The 21,646-nt window shown below is 41.3% G+C and overlaps 1 protein-coding gene across 1 annotated transcript in view; it reads left to right on the forward strand.

The window, feature by feature from the left end:
- Window positions 1–21,646, forward strand: part of LOC310707871 (lysosomal acid lipase/cholesteryl ester hydrolase-like) — a 50,968-nt gene that overhangs the window by 22,645 nt on the left and 6,677 nt on the right. Inside the window, exons 3-6 of the mRNA XM_083505326.1 lie at window positions 13,269–13,324; window positions 16,363–16,471; window positions 17,179–17,296; window positions 19,682–19,721. Of these exons, the coding sequence (XP_083361452.1) occupies window positions 13,269–13,324; window positions 16,363–16,471; window positions 17,179–17,296; window positions 19,682–19,721 (323 nt within the window). The remainder of the gene's footprint in view (window positions 1–13,268; window positions 13,325–16,362; window positions 16,472–17,178; window positions 17,297–19,681; window positions 19,722–21,646) is intronic.

A 21,646-nucleotide genomic window follows, 5' to 3' on the forward strand; every position in this document is an offset into this window, starting at 1 on the left:
CCACTTACTTATCGCAAAGTGCCAACACGGCAATTTAACCTGTATATCTCATTTTTTCCCTGTGTGTTTCACGTTTCTTCTTTATGACTGCTGTTGTAATTGTCGCCCTTCAGTGCTGGGTTCTTCAGCCACAGCAACCACCCCCTCCTCCAGCTCTGGTGGCCCAGAACTGAGTGAGGGAAGGCTAGGGGGGGCAAGCGAGCAGGCAAGGGATGTTGTGCCCCCCCCCCGCCTGCTTCTCTAGGCAGCGTTGCTGCTGGCACGGGAACAGGAGCTGGATTGGGGCTGCTCAGCTGGGGAGGTGCAGGCTCCATCACACTTTCTGTCGAGGGGTTCGCGGCTGCACTCCCCTCAAGGGAGAAGTTTAAAGGAGCCCCCACCTCTGCATCAGAGCCCCTGTGCCACCTGAAGGCAGCCAGGCTGAATAGTTGCTGGGGTTGGGGAAGGTGGAGGCAGCCCGGAAGCTGCATCTGAGAGCCCCTGCGCCACCTGAAGGCAGCCAGCCTCTCCTCAACAGAGCTGCCCAATCCTGCTCCTACTTGCATGCAAGCAGGAGTGCAGACAGGGATCTCTTGGCATGAAGCCTCCACTCCACTTCTGAGAGATCCCCGCCTCCCCACCTGATTGCACGTGAGCCCTCCTCTCCTCCTCCTCCCCCACCCCCAGCACGGAAGCTACGGCCCTGATGGGGCAATGGGGCACGAACCCACAGAGAGGGCTCTGAGTGCCCTCTCTGGCATGCTTGCCATAGGTTTGCCACCACTGAACTAGGACATAGTATACAAAGGCAATGCCAACAGGCCACACTTCATCCACAATTGACTGTGCAGCACCTGAAAATTAAGCAGCTCATTAGTTGAGGAGGAAAACAGATTAACTATATTATTCAAAAATTCCATGCATGTGCTTACACAACAGTATTGTTATTCCAAAATTGTGTGTGTGTGTATGAATAAGTATGACATATATGAGAATATGTATACACATACATCCACATATATGATACAAGTGTACCATAATTCTCATGCCTTAAGCATAAGTAACACAACTAAACAATACATATGTGTACCCGCATGTGTGTGCGTGGCTATATCCCTGTGTATAGAAACAGCTTAACAAATCAGTATCCTCTTGTAATATTACCACGTTGAGCTTGGAAGTGGCCCTGGGTCATCTAGCCCAACCTCAAAAGGCACAGAAACCTGCATAATAAATTCGCAGCAAACTCGCATAACCAACACTATACATACACACCTGCACACATGTAAGCACACACATGCACATACACCCATGTCCACCCATGTAAACACACCGCTAACATAGTGATTGACTCCCTGTACTTTCCTAAAGAATATAGTTAAAGTCGAGAGAAGCCCCTGGTCATCTAGCCCAAAATCCCAGCATATTTTATAGTTGAAGGGGATCCCAAAGACCATTCTAGTCCAACCCCCTGCAATGCAGGAATATACAGGGAAGTTAGTACTCTGCTCTAACTACTAAGCTGTGCTGCCTGTAATGCCAGGTGTGCAGTTATCCCATATGCGGTCAATTTCTATACCACTTAATATAACAATAAACCTTGGGTTACAAATTTTTTTAACGGAATGAAGTGCAATATACAATGTAATTCTTTGTACAGACCTGCCTTGTCATTAGGCATATGCTGGGTGTGTAATTCTTATTATTGCTTAACCATTTTACTTGCTCTATATGTGTTCCAATATTTAAAATGCATCTATGAACATGTTGCATAATTATACAATGTATGATGAAATTGATCTTATGATCTGAAGTTTATTATAACCTATAATAACCTATATAGGTATATATAGGCAGTGTGTATTTGAGATCTGGTCACTACTGATGAACAGGAACAGGTAAGTTAAAAATATTTTCTTCCATGTATCTTTTAAATTATTTTCTTTGGGGGGTGACCGGTCTTCAGTTATGTATTTTAATAGCTTGCATTCTTAAGTTTTACATTTAACAACGTTATACGTTACTGTAATGAAGCACAATCCTGTAAAACTTAAGCAGACTTCCATCCCATTGTAAATAATAGAACACCTTGCCAATGCAAGTTTAAATAGCACTGTGCCATTTTAAAATGTATTGGAAGCAGGTTAGCTAAGCCCACACAGTATAAGGGATTGAATCATGAGCTGTTGCAGACCCTGTTTCCCAGCATCAGAAACAGGAATTGCCACATCTCCAGACTCAGTCACCTTCCTTAATGTTGTTTTTTTTATGGTGGTTACAGATGCTTAGTTTTTTGTTTTTTACTTTAAAAGGTTTTAACTGAACCCCCTCAGCAGAATGTTGCTTATTCCCATGTAAATGTAGTTTTATTCCTGTAGAGAGCAAGTGTGGTATAGTGGTTAAGAGCGGTAGTCTTTTAATCTGGGGAACCGGGTTCACGTCTCCGCTCCTCCACATGCAGCTGCTGGGTGACCTTGGGCCAGTCACACTTCTGTGAAGTCTCTCAGCCCCACTCACCTCACAGAGTGTTTGTTGTGGGGGAGGAAGGGAAAGAAGAATGTTAGCCGCTTTGAGACTCCTTTGTTGTTGTTTAGTCATTTAGTCATGTCCGACTCTTCGTGACCCATGGACCAGAGCACGCCCAGCACTCCTGTCTTCCACTGCCTCCCACAGTTTGGTCAAACTCATGTTCGTAGCTTTGAGAACACTATCCAACCATCTCGTCCTCTGTCATCCCCTTCTCCTTGTGCCCTCCATCTTTCCCAACATCAGGGTCTTTTCCAGGGAGTCTTCTCTTCTCATGAGGTGGCCAAAGTATTGGAGCCTCAGCTTCACGATCTGTCCTGCCTTTCTATCTGAAAACAACAGCAACATAAAATTAAGCTAGAGATAAAGAATCACACTAACCTGTGGAAAGCCCTCCCAGTAGTGATGTATGGAATTGAAAGCTGGACCATAAAGAAGGCTGATCGCCGAAGAATTGATGCTTTTGAATTATGGTGCTGGAGGAGACTCTTGAGAGTCCCATGGACTGCAAGAAGATCAGACCTATCCATTCTTAAGGAAATCAGCCCTGAGTGCTCACTGGAAGGACAGACAACAACAACAACAACAACAACAATTTATTTATACCCCAACCATGTAGTTGGGCTTCCCCAGCCACTCTGGGTGGCTTCCAACAAAATATTAAAATACATTTTATTTTATTTTTATTTTTATTTTATAAAATTATAATTAAAATTTAAACGTTTGATGTTTTGTTGTGTTTTTAATATTCTGTTGTGAGCTGCCAAGAGTGGCTGGGGAAACCAAGCCAGATGGGCAGGGTATAAATAATTTTTTATTATTATTATTATTATTATTATTATTATTATTATTATTATTATTCCTGTTGAGTTTGAGGCTCCACTCTGCTTTTTCTCTTCAACGCTACTCCTTATAATCATTAATTTCTCTCTGATCTTTTGTCTAACTCCATGCATGTATACTCAAAGAAAGTTCCAGCAAGTTCTTTGGGACATACTCCAAATAAATTCCCCATTATCTTTGACCAGGGTGTCCAGTTTGATGCCACACACCCCAAACTTGTCATTTCTTTCATAGCCATCTCCCAAGCTGGTTTGCTGTGGCATTGCTTTATTTGCACAGTTGTTGCTCTCCTTTAGTTAGGGACTCAGACTTTGGGGTGAGGGGCTCTTGATACCCACCACAAACCTTTAATGAACTTTGATTAAGAGTGCTTGATAGCTTTCATCACTTTAAACCAGTCCTACCACTAGTTTAGGGTATAACCACAACATGATTTGCCAACCATGTGAACTAAGTCAGAATGGGGAGATTAGGCTGATAATTATTTTTAATAATAGTTTTATTATCTATATATGCTACCTATCTGATTGTGTTGCCACAGCTATTCAGGGCAGCTCCCAACAACAGAATAAAAACACAATAAAATGTTTCTGCCCTCTCATGCTAAGATGCTCAGAATGTGCCATGCAAAATTAAGACCCAGCTCTGTGTGCTAGCTTTCATTCCCTCCCCACCATAGGAAAAAATTGAAGGTCATTTAGAAAAAGAAGAGGTTTGATGTCTCTAGATTTAATCTAGTTGAAGCCCAGAATGGAAATTGCAAGGAAGTAATGATGGTATAAATAAACAAATAGCTATTTATTGAAATGAAATTAATCACTGGAAACCATATTCTCTGTTAAAACCACATTTAAAAACTGTATATGTACAATATATATACCAATTAATATAAAAATGTCTAAGTGGGCTACATTTTAAAAAAACCAAGCGAGTGAAATATACAATTCAATGTCTTATACAGCAATGCTCAATGTGTGGTGATACTTTTTTCTAAACCATTTTTGTTGATCCAATAGTGCATGATGAAACAGATGTCATTCTCTGAAATTTATTACAACCTAGGTTTTCTGCAGTGTCTATCTAGTAGCCACTGATGAACAGGTACAGGTTAGCAAAAATACTTTATTCCATGTATTTTTTAAAATTGTTATTTTTTAGTGACATATCTTTGGTCTTGCATTTTAATAGCTTGCATTCCAAAGCTGTGTACATTAAACTGTGTTATATGTTACAGTATTGAAGTACAATCAAGAAAAAAATCGGCAGACTTGCATCCCATTGTATATAATGGTCTGTTTTGCAAATTACCAAAGCAAACATGTTAGCTAAGCCCACACAGTTTAATGGATCGAGTCATGAGGTGTTGCAGACCCCATTTGGTGTCACAACTCACTTGACACTGTTGGGTCTAGCTCTAGCATGGCAGATACTGGAGGAAGATGAGGAGGAATGAAAGAGGGAGGCTGGCCCCACCTCAACCCCACCTGGCTCTGTGTGGAGATAGGACTTCCGGCTCTGTTCCTTCCAGAGGGAGAGAGAGTATTGTCAGAATCTGGGGAGGCCAAGCAGGATGATACTGTAGTTCTTTTTTAAACTCAGGTCCAAGATGTGGCTGTTTTGGGGAGTGGCCTGCTTAGTCCAACAGGCTCTGACATCTGAAGAATTCAGCAATGGAAGACATCTGAATCCACAACAATTTATGACTATTGTAAGTTAATAATTCAGATGGCCTTGAAAACAGTGGACCATGATCCTTGTAATTTCCTTTTAAAACAGTTTTCAAGAGCACATGCATTTCCAGGAAGAAACTCCGTGCTTGGCAGGAGTTATTTCAAATTGCAAATTAATCTGATCGTGTTTGAAACAATACTCTCTTGGCTAGATTAAATGATCTAGAAGACACAGTTAGCTTTGATAACTCCTTCTCGGAGCAGAGTTTTAGGAGCCTGGCTCCTCAGTGTAAGTGTTGACATTTGCTGCACAGGCATTAGCTGACGCCATAGGCGGCAGATTCATTATATTTCTCATGGTGAGATTTCTTTGTAGTTGCTTACAATACAGATTTGGTGTTTTGCATCATATCAGTACAGATTTCCTTTTTGTTTTTTTGTTGTGGGATGGAGAAAACCACAATCAATCTGTGGTTGTGTACACTTCACACAAATATACCCAGATGGGGGAAAGGGGGAATAAATTTGATTCAGCTCGCATTTCATGCTGAATCTACATGACTTGCATTTTCTGGAACAATACACAAACTGGAACAAAGCTGCCCTTCAAAATTGTCACGTCACCAATTTTTGTGTACTGTTTTCCAGCCAAGTAATGCCAATATAAATGCATATACCAGGGTAACATGTTTTTAAAAATGCATATACGAGTGAAAATAGCATACAAAAAATAATTTTATTAGGCAAAAAAAAGGTGTGCAGAAAGGGGTCTGTTTGGCAAAATCACATACAATCATGTGTACATTATGAGAGCTTAGGGGAGGGATGGGGAACCGAAGGCCCTCCAGATGTGGTAGGACTACAACTCCCATAATCAATGGCTTATGTGTCTTGTTTTTATCTGCTGAGTGGTTGTGGTTGTTCCTTCTGCTAAGGTCAGGGCTTCACTATTTTTCTCTTCAACACGGTGTTTCATAATCAAAGAAAGTCGAGCACATTCTGTAGGACATATTCCCATTGTTTTTGGCCAAGGTGTCCAGCTGAAACCACACAGCCCAAACTTTTCATTTTCTTCATAGCCATCTCAGTTCCTCCTTGGTCTGGTTTTCTGTGATATTGCTTTCTTTGCTATCACAACTGCTGACCACTTTCAGTTAGAGACTCAGCTTTAACTAAGAGCCCACGTCAGCGGTGGGTGCTTTGAACCAGTCCTGCAATGGGATATAGGATATAACCACAACATGATTTGCCAAACATGTGAGCTGAGCTGATATTTTTGCCCTCACATGCTAAAGCTCCTCACAATATGCCTAGCAAAATTATGACACAGCTCTGTGTCATAAAACCTTTCATTCCCCACTGGCGGAGGAGCAGGGGTGTGGGGGGAGCACACCGCCCCCGGAGGCACAATCCCGGTGGGGTGCCATTGCAGCTGCCGCCCCGCCCCCCCCATGCTGGGCACCACACCCCTATGGGCAGCATGCCATGCCCCTGGGATGCGTGCCAGCCACGTCCTCACCTGCTCTCCTCTCCCTCCCCCCCGCCAGAGCTTGAAGCTCCACCACTTCATTCCCCTGCCACTCTGCTGCTGTTTCCACTGCAGGCATAAAATGGACGTTATTCAGGAAAATCTTGGTGTTTCTAGATTTAATTTAGATGAAGCTCAGAAACAAAATTGCAAAAAAGCATCATTGATATTACTAGTTGTGAGGATGATATTATTTATAATGTATATATGCCACCCAATTTCAAGAAAAGGTCTTCCTTGGATGCTATATAGCAGGGGTGGCCAATTTCCAAGAGACTGCGATCTACTCACAGAGCTGAAAAGTAAGTACAAAGGACTGTTGTTGCTTGGGTGAGTGGGATGCTTTTCCTGAGAATTGTCCCAGACTGTAACCATCTAACTTGAGTGCTTGAGCATTATACTTTGCCCTGCCTTGTAGCAGGACAAGCCTAAACTATCTTAAGTAAGAGCAGAAGGGCATCACTGAAACCACCGAATACTGCAGGAAATGTTTCCTTTGCTAGAAAATTAGAAGAGAGGTAGACTTGATCTGCAGAAGGAAAGGCGTGTTTAAAGTGCATATTGTGTACACTGAAAGCTTAATGAAAGAGAAAACAAATAGATATACATTTCAGAAAGGAATGTGTACATCATCATCACTACTATGAGGGCCAGCCCATCCATGAGGCAAGGTGAGGCAGCAGCCTCAGGCATCAGCTTTCGTATATGTGCTGCCAAAGCGAGCACCCTCAGGCATCAGCTTTCAAAAGGGTGGCAGATCCAGCCTCCAAGGAATGCATCATCTTTTGTTGCTGTCATGGTGGCAGCAATGACTGTGGCATGCTAGTTGGAGGCCAGAACTGACACTTCCTTGGCAACCCCTCCAAGAAAGCCTCCAAGGGAGCCAGTGTGGTGTAGTGGTTAAGTCTTGTAATCTGGGGAACCGGGTTCACGTCTCTGCTCCTCCACATGCAGCTGCTGGGTGACCTTGGGCCAGTCACACTTCTCTGAAGTCTCTCAGCCCCACTCACCTCACAGAGTGTTTGTTGTGGGGGAGGAAGGGAAAGGAGAATGTTAGCCGCTTTGAGACCCCTTAGGGTAGTGATAAAGCGGGATATCAAATCCAAACTCTTCTCTTCTTCTTCTTCTTGGCGAATAGGAGGTGCCTCTGGACTCCTCCTACCCACAGGAAGGAAATGGTGGGGACTGCCCTCTGGACTCTCCTGGGTTTGGCATTGCCCTGAGTGATTCCGAGAGGGCTACTTTCCCTTTACAATAGCGTTTGATTCCTACTTCAACCATGGGTAAGGTTGTACCAAGTGTACCAAAATGTATCTACTTCGGGAAAATGTGCATAAAAGTGCTTATGTTAGTTGAATAAAATATAAAGATGCATTACTGAAGAGAGAATTGCTTTGCAAAAATGTGTATATTTGGCAAAATTGCATACAAATGTGTGCATATTAGAAGAAATTTGCGATAGAATGATAATGAATTATCATGGTGACCTTTTAAAAGAATTGTAAATTAATGTGGAAATAAGGGGAACTGAACCTAAATTGGATAAATTGAAAAAAAATGAGAAAAACCAAAATTGACAGTTGAAAGAGAATTATGAATCACCATTTAAAACTAACACAACTGAGCTATCTAATTATATAAACACACACATTCTTTACTATGGTCCAAAAAACCACATTTTTTTTTTTGAAAGCAAGATGCAGTAGAAATATGGGAGGGGGGGGGGATTCTAAGGCAGCCACTATGTTTTATCCAGAGCGTTTTGATTTCTATTACCTTCAAGAGAAACTTAGCCATGGACAGTGTCAGGGATCAGTTTGCAGGGGAGGGGGGAAAGACGGGAATGTACAGAGAGCCTCCTCCTCTGCTGAGCAGCTGTACTTCGTCAGAGTCGGGGCAGGAAAGGCCGTCAGGAGACATGGAAGATGAGAGAGGGGGGAACCCAAAGGCTGCTATCAGAGAGCAAAAAGAGCAGTCTGCGTCACTTAGTTTGTCACGGAAGGAAAAGAAAAGAAGGGGAGGGCTTCCGGGGTTTCTCTGCTGGAGGGGGAACAGGTGTGAAGCACTTCTGGATTCTGCTAGCGATTGAGACAGACATGCTTTTGAAACCTCTGCACATAGTTTTTGCCCTCAATAAATCCTGTAAAAGACAGGCTGGAGTCCCGAGCTATTATCTCTGCAAGCAGCCATTAATCACTCTGACAGACAGGGTAGTATTATTTGACTTATCTTCAAGAAGATACTTGAGATAAAAGATTTCAGATTTCCCATGCAAGTTTACCAATAAGGGCTTAATTAATGGATCCCTGACTTGTTTATACTAGCCACAGTGTAGTAGGATATGCTTCATGCAATAAACATCCTTAGAACATAAACAGAGCCTATGTGGTCAGACTGCCATTTAGTACTTCAAATGGAAATACATTTAATCTGGCTTTGGTAAGCAGTCGACGATAGTTAGTGTGGATATTTCACCCCGCCCATTGAAAGAATCTGCTGACAATGTTTCAGAAAGGAGGGGGCAGAATTTGCTCATCGCTTCTTCTGCTCCAGCCTGTAGGAGTCTGAGTGTTATCTGTATAGAGATAAGGGGAATATATGGCACTCCAGATTTGGACTCCAACTTCCAGCAGCCTCAGCAACAGGCAGGGATTATGGAAGTCCAACAATATCTGGAGGGCTACAGCTTCCTCACTTCTGCTTTATGAACATGAGAACACAAGCTGGGAGAAATAGCTGTGCTGTGTGCAGGTGCAGCCTTAGGCTCATTTGAATGCCTCCAGCTGTAAAAAAGGCCAAGCTGTCCCAAGAAGCAGGTCAGGGTCAGAGTGGCTGACTGGGACAGAGAGCTACAATTACATCCTGGACTCTCCACATCTGCCTGCCTGTGGTTTTGGCCATGCAGAATATACCTTATTTTTTGCTCCACAAGACACACTTTTTTCTTCCTAAAAAGTAAGGGGAAATGTCTGTGTGTCTTAGGGAGTGAATATGTGGTTCCTGGAGCTGAATTGCCTGAGTGCGGTGCGTGCTGTTGGCCCACCCTCCTGGGTTGCTGGCAGCCTCCCCTTTCCCCTGAAGCCCCGGGAAGGTGTGGGAGTGGCAAGCAGGCTGTGTGCCATTGCCTCGCGCTCCTGGGCTGCTCTTTGGGGGTGGGCCACACCGCTCTGCCGGCGGCCTCCCCTTTCCCCTGAAGTCCTGGGAAGGTTTGGGAGTGGCTGTGCGATGGTGCCTTGTGCTCCCAGGCTGCTCTCTTTGAGAGAGGCTTTGCCAACGGCCTCCCCTTCCCCCTGATGGCTCCAGGGATGTTGGCTGGAGGATAGCGAGAAGAGGCAGCTGCCGAGAGAGAAGAGGAAGAGGACAAAAAGGAGGGGGACTGAGAAGCGGGGAGAAAGGGAGAGGAGGTAGGTTACCATGGAGAGTCATGGTATAGGGCAAAGGAGAGGCAGCAGCAAAGGAGAGAAATTGCAGGCTTTGCCTGAGGAGTTTGGGTGAAACGGACGGAGAGGAGGAGGCTGGAAATGGGGCCTGTGCTGCTTGGGGAGGGGGAGAAAAGAGTGAGGAGAAGGAAAGCCCCTCAAGCCTCCGTGGGAGGAGAGCGATCCCCACAGAGGCTTAGGACGGAATCTGCGCCATGACAACCATATGGCTGGCGGATGCGCAGCTTCCCTCCCTAGGAATACATTCTCAGCATTTCAAATCTCAGGAGTCAAAAGTTTGATGAGGTTGATAGATATGTTAATAATATTCTATGTGACTTTCTTGAGACGCCACTGTTTTTACCAGAGTTTTCGGTCCTTTTATTGGCCAGAGTAGATGGGTGGGAATTCTGATAACCAAGATCTCTACATTTTGAATTTTCTTTGGACTATTCATCTTTCAGAGGATTTAGTATTTTGAGCATGCAGCAAATTTCAAATTGTGTATAAGTCTTTTCCATCTCTCTAGGTTACTAAATCAAACCAATTTAAATATTTTGATTATGGATCAAATAACAAAGCTGTCTACAATATGGTAAGTGATTTGGATTCTAATGAGTGGTTTTGCATTCAATGTGAACAGTATTGTGATTTCTGAGTTCTTACATACTTCGCTTTTGAAAGAGTTGGATAACATCTGCCCTATATGTTGGAAAACTTGCCCCCTCAGGAGAGGCTGGCCCCTCTCCCATGCTCCCGGGGCTTGCTTGCCGGTGATATGCCCTGGCTGGCATCACGGCAGTCCAGGGAAATCTTGATAGGTGACATCTCCCAGCGTGAGAGATGCACACCCCCTTCCCCCTCGCATACCAGCAGGAGAAAGAAGATAGTCAGAAAGTCTATTTACATCTCGTTTATTTCTGACTGTAAAACTGTAGAAAAAACTCAGACTTCTCTCCGAGCAAGTGACTTAGACTTTCTTCACATACGCAACAGGAAGGTTTCAGATTACACATAGAACAAATCTCTGTGTACTGCCCAGTGAACTGGCTGGAACATTCTTTCCCACGACCAGCCACATCATGTGATGTAAACACCGAGCTGCTTGTTTGCAGCTGCGTTGAACTCATATCCCAACACTATAGCAGCAAATATAACGTATTAAGTGGGTTGTACTGTGTGACAAAAGCAAAAGCTTTTGACTGTGTCAACCACAGCAAACTATGGCAAGTTCTTAAAGAAATGGGAGTGCCTGATCACCTCATCTGTCTCCTGAGAAATTTCTATGTGGGACAAGAAGCTACAGTTAGAACTGGATATGGAACAACGGATTGGTTCAAAATTGGGAAAGGAGTACGACAAGGCTGTATATTGTCTCCCTGCTTATTTAACTTATATGCAGAATTCATCATGCAAAAGGCTGGGCTGGATGAATCCCTAGCCGGAATTAAGATTGCCGGAAGAAATATCAACAACCTCAGATATGCAGATGACACAACCTTGATGGCAGAAAGTGAGGAGGAATTAAAGAACCTTTTAACGAGGGTGAAAGAGGAGAGGAGAAAATATTAAAGAACAACAACAAATTTGTTTCTCAGTGAAACTGTAAAAATAAATACAAAACTGCATAATATTACCCAAAACTGCTTGCAAAAATATGTATATTGCTAGCAAATTTGAGCACAGAAATCTGTGTTAGGTAAAATTGTGTTCAAAAATACATAGATTAGGAGAAATGTGCAGGCAAATGCATACACATTTTCATGAAGATTTAAAATAATTGCAAATTGTTGCAGAAATGGTGCAAACTGGGGGAAAATGAAAACTGGGAGAAACCATAAATGACCGATTAACCCAGCCCTACTAAAAAGTAAGCCCCACAGGAGTTATTGCTAGGTAAATGAGTATAGGATTCCAACTTAAATCTTTATAGAATCATAGAGTTGGAAGAGACCACAAGGGCCATCGAGTCCAACCCCCTGCCAAGCAGGAAACACCATCAGAGCAATCCTGACATATGGTTGTCAAGCCTCTGCTTAAAGACCTCCAAAGAAGGAGACTCCACCACACTCCTTGGCAGCAAATTCCACTGTCGAACAGCTCTTACTGTCAGGAAGTTCTTCCTAATGAAGAACTAATGAAGAACTAATGAAGAAAGAAGTTCTTCCTTTAATATTATTCATTTCCCTACTCTTACTGGTCCAGAATACAGAATTAGATACTGAACAGATGGTTAAAGAATGATTTTCAAGGGACAGATGTTTGGCATCCAATACATTTGAAGATCCAAAAGATGTCTTAAAAATGAGAAAAATGTAAAAGTGAAAGGTGAACCTCATTTTCATGTTTCTGATTTTTTCCTCAACAGAGTACATCCCCATTTTATAAGATAGAAGACATTACTGTGCCAGCTGCTGTGTGGAGTGGTGGACACGACATTGTTGTTACCACAGAGGATGCTGAATGGCTGCTCCCTCGAATCCCTCATTTAGTTTTCTATAAGAATATTCCTGAATGGCAACATACGGATTTTATCTGGGGTCTTGATGCACCAGAACAGTTGTTCAAGGATGTGCTATGTCTGATGCAAAAGTGCAAATAAAATCTTAATGTCTTACTTATACCCCGCCCATCTGACTGGATTGCTCCAGCCACTGTGGGAACCAAGAACAGTGCACGGAAATGCCGTTTACCTTCCTGCCAGAGCGGTACCTAGTTATCTACTTGCACTTGGATGTGCTTTCAAACTGCTAGGTTGGCAGGAGCAGGGACCGAGCAACGGGAGCTCACCCTGTCATGAGGATTTGAGCTGCCGATCTTCTGATCGGCAAGCCCTAGGCTCTGCGGCTTAGACCACTGCGCCACCATGCCACCTAATTAAGAAAAAGGTTCAGTAATGATAAACAAAATTGAATCCACATAATTCTAAAAACAGCAGCAAACCAGCAGCAAAGGAAAAACCAATACAATATAAAAGACTGGTTTTGTGTGCTTCTTTGGATACTATGTAGCTATTTAATGAGATGAACTAAATGATTGTAAACCACATCTTAAAAAATTTTATATATAATTTGTCACCTTATATAATAATAAATATCTGAGTTACATTTAAAAAAGACAGGGAAGTGTCAATGTTTTGTACAGACTTGCCTATGCCACTAGGCATATGATGGGAATATGATGATATTAACCATTTTGCTTGCTCTGCATCTGTTCTAATATTTAAAATGTACCCACAAGGGCACCTGATGCACCATTATATAGTGCACGATCAAACAGATCTTCTCTGCAGTTTGTTACAACCTAGGTCTTCTGCAGTGTCTATTTGAGATCTTGTTGCTACTGATGAACAGGAACAGGTAAGAAAAAACATTTTCTTCCATGTATCTTTTAAATTTATTTTGGGGTGACATGTCTTTGGTCTTGCATATTAATAGCTTGCATTCTCAAGTTGTACATTTAACAACATTAGACATTACTGTCATAAAGTACAATCCAGTAATCAATTAAAAAATAAGCATACCCGCACCCCATTGTGAATAACAGCAAGTTTCACTCCTTACAAATGCAACTTTAAAGCTTATTTTACCATTTTTTAAATGCAAAAATGTTAGCTAAGTCCACACCATATAATGGATTGAGTCATGAGCTGTTGCAGCCCAGTATTTCCCAGTATCCCAGTCAGCAACAGACTCTTCTGAGCCAGTGGGCCTGGGAACAAGAATTCCCAGCATCTCCAAACTGAATCTGTTAAACCAGGAGACAATTAGAGCTCTGTTTTCCAGGCAGAAATCAGTGTCTGAAGGGTGCAGCAAAACTTTTACGAAGCACTGGGGTTAGCAGGGCATGCTATTTGGTGCCACGACTTGCTTGGCGCTGTTGGGTCTGGCTCCAGCATTGCAGATATGATACCCTCTAATATTCTTCAAATGAAAATGGGAACGTTCTATTCTACATCACAAAGCTTCTCCCCTGTTTGATCTCGCCGCACACGTATGCATCATATATTCATATACAATTGTCACCTAGACCCACTTACAGCCTCTTAGCCTCACAGGATTTTTGTAAAGAAAAAAAAATGTGTTGATTCCGATAAGATACACCTTCAATGGATAAATGAAATAACATTTTAGCTATAAGCTGCCTTGAGTCCCTGTCAGGGAAAAAGATTAGATATAATGATAATGATAATGATAATGATAATGATAATGATAATGATAATGATAGAAACTGTGAGAATGATCAGGAACATACCAGAGAGTAAATCCTATTAATTTCAGTGGGACTTACTTCTAAGTGACAATGCTCTGAGCCTTGATTTAGGAAGTCCCAGTTGAGTTCCAGGGCCTTTACTCATGTGAAAGTGTACATAGGGGTAAAGTCTCTGCACTGATTAGGAAATGTATAAGATCTAGATAGATAGAAATGCTGTGATATGTTTTGCCTTGCCTATGAAATGTAATTTAACTGAAAAAGGGAAGAAAGAAAGGAAGAATCAGGAAAGGAGGGAAAGAACAAAGGGACAGAGAGAAGAAAGAAAAAAACAGGAAAGGGAAAGTGGGAGAAAGAGAGAAAGAGAGAAAGAGAGAAAGAGAGAAAGAGAGAAAGAGAGAAAGGAAGAAAGAAAGAAAGAAAGAAAGAAAGAAAGAAAGAAAGAAAGAAGTGAAGGGGGAAATGAAGAAGAGAGGAAGAAAGGGGAATTGGAAGAAAGAAAGAGTAAAGAGATGGGGAGAGAAGGAAAGTGAAGCGGGAGAGGAAGAAAAGGAAAGGAGGACTGGGGAAAGCAGAAAAGGAAGAGAGGGAAAGTAGGGAGAAAGTGAAGCAGGAGAGGAAGAAATGAGAGGGAAAGCAAGAGAAAAGGAAGGGAAATTGAACAGAAGGACATTTTTGGAAAAGGAGGAAAGAAGAAAATATATAGCGAAAACCTCTGCCGAATGGGAAGGATGAGAGAGACAGAGTGAGAGAGTGCATAGGAAAGGAAGGGGAGAGGGCAAGGGCACTTCCAACCTCACAGCAGAGAAGACACATATTTTGAAAGCATCCTCTCCCCGCTCCTCTGCCAGGTTCTGCAGGCTCCAAAAACATCTTCCACTGCTGACCTCCAACTGCTGATGTTTGTGCCCCCTCCCCCCTGTTCTTCTCCTCTGCATAGGGCATCCATGGATGGGGCTGAAGACAGGGAGCCAAGCTATTCTTAAAGGGGGCCATGGGCAAAATTGCAGCTACACTAAAACCGCAAGCTCACTGCAAGCCCAGTGCCCCTTTAACATTACCTTAGATCAGAACTCTCTGACAAAGTAAAAACCAATGATTCCCCAATGGTTTCCATGATGGTCCTGGCATTTTCGGCACAGTAGAAGGATATGCTACATTGTTCTAGTCCTTTCTGGAGAATACCCATTCCAGAGCCACACACTCAGTGCCAGCGGGTAACATCAAACTTTTTCTTTTGAAGAACAATTTCTGTAGAACTTATAGAAGCTTTGCCAGCAATGTGAAATAATTATAACTGGCCTTATTTTGCTCTGTTCAGATGGGCCTCAGGCTGCCATCCATCCTGGAACACAGCTTGATCTCTGGCATGTTCTCAGTCCTCAATTTTTCTAAACAAACACATTTGCCTTGGGCCACCTTCACAACAACCCCAACATACCTGGCAAGTTTCAGATCTGAGAGACAAGTGTTCATGATGTGGACAAATTGCATTGCAAATTACATGGCACGCTTTTGTGATCACAGTGTGTGAATAATGATATATAATGAGCAGTTGTCACCAAGAAAGAGCAATTATTTTCAGGCAAGTTGGGTTTCTTCATACAGATGCTCCTTTGGGTCACAGAGTTTAACTTTTTGAAGTCTTTTACTTTCATGCTCCAGATGAGCACTTATGTGAGTTGCTGAGTGTATCAGGAAAGAAAAAATCTAATTAACTGCCCTTAATTACAGCGGCATAAATAGGAAAAACCACTTGGTATTTATTTCACCCCACATTCATTTTTCATGATATCTCAAAAGAGATCAACTACTAATGCTGCTTGAGAAGTGAATGTTCTCTTGCATAGGCCATGTGTATCTACTGAGGTGAGGGAGCACTCAACAATTGTGAAGGGGTTTCCATAAATAAACTGAAAATTGTGGGGGTTTTTACCCATTAAAAACGTTCTGAGAAATGAACACACATTTATCGACATATCATTTGATATTCATTTGTACTTCTCAACCTCAGAATCTACTAATATCAAGGACCATCAAGGTAGCATTTAGAAGTAATACATTAATTACTGTTGCATCACACCCTTTAACACCCATCAGATCCCCTCAAAACCTTTCTTCAATTCAGTGTTTTCCCTGAAAACTTTCTCATTAAGGAGATGCTGTAGTTCTGTTTTATACACAGGTCCAAGATGTGGCTGTTTTGGGGAGTGGCCTGCTTAGTCCAACAGGCTCTGACATCTGAAGAATTCATAAGTGGAAAACATTTGAATCCTCAAGAATTCATGAAAATTGTAAGTTGATGATTCAGGTGCCCTTGAAAACAGTAGATTGTGATCCTTACAACTTCCCTTTTATACAGTTTTCAAGAGTGCATGCATTCCCAAGCAGATTCTCCATACTTGACAGGGTTATCTCACACTGCAAATTCATCTGAAAGTGTTTTAAACAATTCTCCTCCCTTGGGGAGAAATTTGATTCCGTTCACATTTCAAGCTGAATCCACCTAATTTGCATTTTCTGAAACAATTATTTTTCAAAAAAATCATTCAAAATTGGCATTTCCCAAATTTTGCAATGCTGTTCTCCAATCAAGTAATGGAAATAGAAGCACATATGTCAGGGTAAAGTGTGTTCTAAAATGCATATCTGAGTGAAAACAACGTACAAAAAATGCATTTTGTCTGGGAAAATTGGCTTGCAGAAAGGTGTGTTTTGGGCAAACTTGCATACAATCATGTGTACATGATAAGAGTTTAGGGGCAGGATGGGGAACCTAAGGCCCTCCAGATGTTGTTGGACTACAATTCCCATCATCCTTGCCCTTGGCCATGTTGCCTGGGACTAACAGGAGCCTGGGACTAACAGGAGAAGCCACAGGCTTCTCATTCCTGGTGTAGGACTAGTAAAGTCATTGAAGAATGATCCTGGCTCTGAGAATTGTCCCAGAATTATTATCTTTTAATCAAGCTTTTCAATTTCCACCCCTCTCCACTCACAGCCTGAAATCATCCAGCACTGGGGATACCCCAGTGAAGAGTATACAATCCTGACAGTGGATGGCTATTACCTGCAGGCAAACAGAATTCCACATGGAGGAAACTGTTCTGGGAAGACAGGTATTTTTGGAATGGTGTTTCGTATGGTTGTTTGAAGTGCTGTTCATTCCCTTTCTGTGAAAAATATTGAATAACAGCATGAAAATTTCACCAAGTGTGACCTCTGTTAACAGGTTCCACAGACCTAATGACTTTAACTGTGCATTTTTAAAATTTGCTTTATGTATTAGGGGGTAAATGTTGCATTTCTTTTTTCAAAATCGTCACCATTAGAGTCAGTAGGCTATCTATTTGATAAAAATAAAGCTTTTCTCTCCACATCACTTTTGGATATGGTGGGATATAGCCACAAATATCTCTTCTTGAATATCATCTATGCCAAGTTTCTTCCAAATTAGTGTCAAGTGTGCTGTCATCATGTGGCCTTACCCTCTTGCAACTAACTCCATTGCATCTATATCCAGTGCTGTTTTTCTAGAAAAAGAGGTGCCGGAACTCACCATGAATACATCCCTCTTTCTCTTAAAATGCCTGAGACGTGCCACAACTGAGTTCTCTCTGAAAAAAGCGCTGCCTATTTCTATATTTAGGTTTGATGCAACCAGTTTGGCTTCATTCCACAAGCATTTCCAGTTGTTTCAAAGTTTGTCAGCTCCATGAGGAGAATGTCTATGTTTGCTACTTCAGCTTCCAGTGTGGTATCTCTAGCTGGGATGACCTAGTTGCAAATATCTATGCCAGCTAATATTTTGTACCACATGGCTGACATTAACACATAGGGAAAAGATGTCATCATAAATTCTATGGACTTCATTTCTTGTTTTGGCCAGCAAATTTAGTTCTATAAGGTATTCCAGTGCTAATTTAATTCTAGCCAAGTGAGCTGCAAAAGGCTTTGCACATTCAACATGTGTCATAGAAATGGACGTTCTGACAGGCAGGGAAGAGGCAGACAAAGCTGAGGAAGGGAGATAATTCCTAACAGAGAGGGGAGCATCAGTTAGCAGCAGGAATTTGACCCCTGTACACAGAGAGGAAGACAGGGAGACACAGAACACAGGCAGGCAGCTGACAAGCTCTGAGAATGACTCAGAAGAATAATTATGGACTAATAAATCTGAAGTAAATAACTGCCAGAGTCATGTCATTTTAGTGGGAGAGACGCTGAACCTGACAACATGTTCTGATCGTCTAGTTTCAGGCATACCATGGAGACAACAACCAACATGGGTTTTGTTAGCTATTCCCATTGCTTAGGACTGGAACTGAACAGGTGGTACACAGTTCGAATTGTTCCTCAGACGGTGTTTGCTTCATGTATGCATTCAGCAGCATCATTTCCACATAAGTTGGGTGTGGGACAATTGCAAAGTGAAATAAATTCTGTTCTTGCTTGCATGTCATTGTATTTTCAAGCCATATTTGCCCCATTATTGCAAGGTTGAACTCTACTTTCACTGAGAGGAATAGCTTGTTCTTTCAATGAAGAGTTATCAACTGAGCAATTTCTCCCCCTCTTTTGTTGCTACAATCTGCAAACTTGAGAATTCTTCCTTGAATCTCATACTGTGTTTCTTTCAAATGCATGTTTCTCAAAATAAATGCTGTTCGTTCAATATAGGAAGAATCTGGTGTGGCATCTACTATTGCTGCTAAGTACTTTGCAATTTGCCTCACAAGCAAAATGTGTTTTTTCGCACAATTCAAGCATTCTGCAATAAATTCATTTTGTGAATCAGGGACAGATAATGAACTTGAAACTGCACACTCCTTTTCTGTGACTCCTATACACTTAGCACGTGCTCCGGAAGGATAGAGTTCAAAAGCAGTTCAAAAAAGTTCCCATTGTTTTAATCACCAATTTGATTGGATGAACCAGTATATGCTAGCCTATATTCTTCCAAGAAGAGTACAACATCATACTCTCCAACATTTCTCCAATGAAAATAAGGACATCCCATTCCATAATGATAATTTTACTATTTATACCCCACACATCTTACTGGGTTGCCCCAGCCACTCTGGGCAGCTTCCAACATATATAAAAACATAATAAAAAATTAAACATTAAAGAAATTCCCTATACAGGATTGCCTTCAGACGGCTCAGGAGTTGGATAACTCCATATGCTCCAACATTTTTCTAATGAAAATAGGGACATCCTGAGGAAAAGCGGGACATTCCGGGATAGAATCAGAAACCGGGATGGCTTCTCTAAACCAGGGACACCCATTTGGAGCACCTGCAACATTGATTAAGCCCTTTAAAAGGAACATTCTAGCTCCCCTCCTTTGGCTCCCAAGCCACACTTGACCTTGAGCAGGTGAATGATGTACCCCCAGCGCCCTGTCTCCTGGCCCTGAGTCAGATACCAAAGGGGAATGTTGATGCTCTGTGAGTGAGCATATTTGGAGTATTTGATCTAATATTCTCTTTGTTTTACAGGGCCTAGGTCGGTTGCGTCATTGGTAGTTGACATTATTTTGTTGTTGTTGTTTTTTAATTTTTTTATTAGTTTTTACAATATCCACGTCATACAAAAACATAAAACAAACAAAACATAACAAACATAAATCATAACCTTATTGAAAATAACAGTTATTTACTTTGTAGAACGACTTCCTCGTTTCCCCTTAGTTGAATTTCATTGCATATCCTTATAATGGTTTTCCAAATCCCAATTTTCATACCCAATAAATAAAACATTAACATCTTTAAATCTTCTCCTTCTTGTATTAAACATATTATTTTATCAGTTAACATAAATACAATCCTAAGTCCATTAAGTATCTGGAGGCTATTTCCAGTTATTTTAGCTTAATAAATTTAGCTAAATAATCATTAAATTTCTTCCATTCTTCGTGGTGTTCCTCCTCCTTCTGGTCACGGACTCTTCCGGTTAGATCAACTAGCTCCATAAAATCCACCATCTTCATCTGCCATTCTTCTACTGTTGGTAATTCTTGGGTTTTCCACTTTTTAGCTAACAAAATACGAGCCGCAGTTGTGGCATACAAAAATAGATAAACATCTTTCTTGGGCAATTCCGAACCTGTTATTCCAAGAAGAAAGGCCTCTGGTTTCTTTATAAATGTATATTTCAACATTTTTTTCAATTCATTATAAATCTTTTCCCAGAAGTCTTTCACCTTGGAGCAGGTCCACCACATATGAAAGAATGTTCCTTCCTTTTCTTTACATTTCCAACATGTATTATCACAATTGTGATACATCTTTGCTAATTTTACAGGAGTCAAATACCATCTATACATCATTTTCATAATATTTTCCTTTAACAAAGTACATGCGGTGAACTTCACCCCTTTCTTCCACAATCTTTCCCAGTCTTCAAACATTATGTTATGTTTGACTGATTTAACTTGTTCATCTTTCATATGTCACTCCAGCAAAAGCTTGTACATTTTAGATAAGTTTTTACCTTCAGTCACAACTCCATCTCCAACTTAGATTTTTCCAAGGCAAAACCATTTTTTCTTATCCAGTTTATACAATTCGTTAATCTGGTGGTAATGTAGCCAATTTAGCTTATCTTTAATTTGCTCAAATGGTCTTAATTTATAGCCTTCCTCTTCCTCATTAATAGAGGAATCATATAGTCATAATAAGTCAATAAGTCATAATATCTCAACCATTTGGTATCCATATTTAATTTTTTCTGGGCCTTTGCCTCCATTAGTGAAAGCCATCTGGGCGTCTTTCTTTCTTTCTTTCTTTGTATTTTATCCAAACATTATACAACAATTTCCTAATTATATGATTTTTAAATGCTTTATGGGCTTTTACTTTATCATACCACAAATATGCATGCCAACCAAACACATTATCAAATCCCTCCAAATCTAGTAAATCTGTATCTTCTAATTTCATCCATTCTTTAATCCAACAAAGTGCGGCAGCTTCAAAAATAGATTTTTAAGTCTGGCAGAGAGAATCCCCCTCTTTCTTTGGAATCTGTAAGTAATTTGTATTTAATTCTGGGTTTTCTCCCCTGCCAGATAAATCTAGAAAGAGCTTTTTGCCATTCTTTAAAACATTTCACATTGTCTATAATTGGGAGAGCTTGAAACAAAAAAAGCATCTTTAGCAGCACATTCATCTTAATCACAGAAATCCGGCCCATTAATGACAATTCTAAGTTAGACCACACCTCTAAATCTCTTTTAGTTTCATTCCATATTTTCTCATAGTTATCCTTATACAAATTCAAATTTTTCCCAGACAGGTTCACCCCCAAATATTTAACTTTTTTCACAAAATCTTGTCCCAGACTGTAACCATCTAACTTGAGTGCTTGACCATTATACTTTGCCCTGCCTTGTAGCAGGACAAGCCTAAACTATCTTAAGTAAGAGTGGAAGGGCATCACTGGAATCACCAAATACTGCATGA

Source organism: Podarcis liolepis (assembly GCF_965112155.1).
Source record: "Podarcis liolepis genome assembly, chromosome: 5".
Lineage (NCBI taxonomy): Eukaryota > Metazoa > Chordata > Lepidosauria > Squamata > Lacertidae > Podarcis > Podarcis liolepis.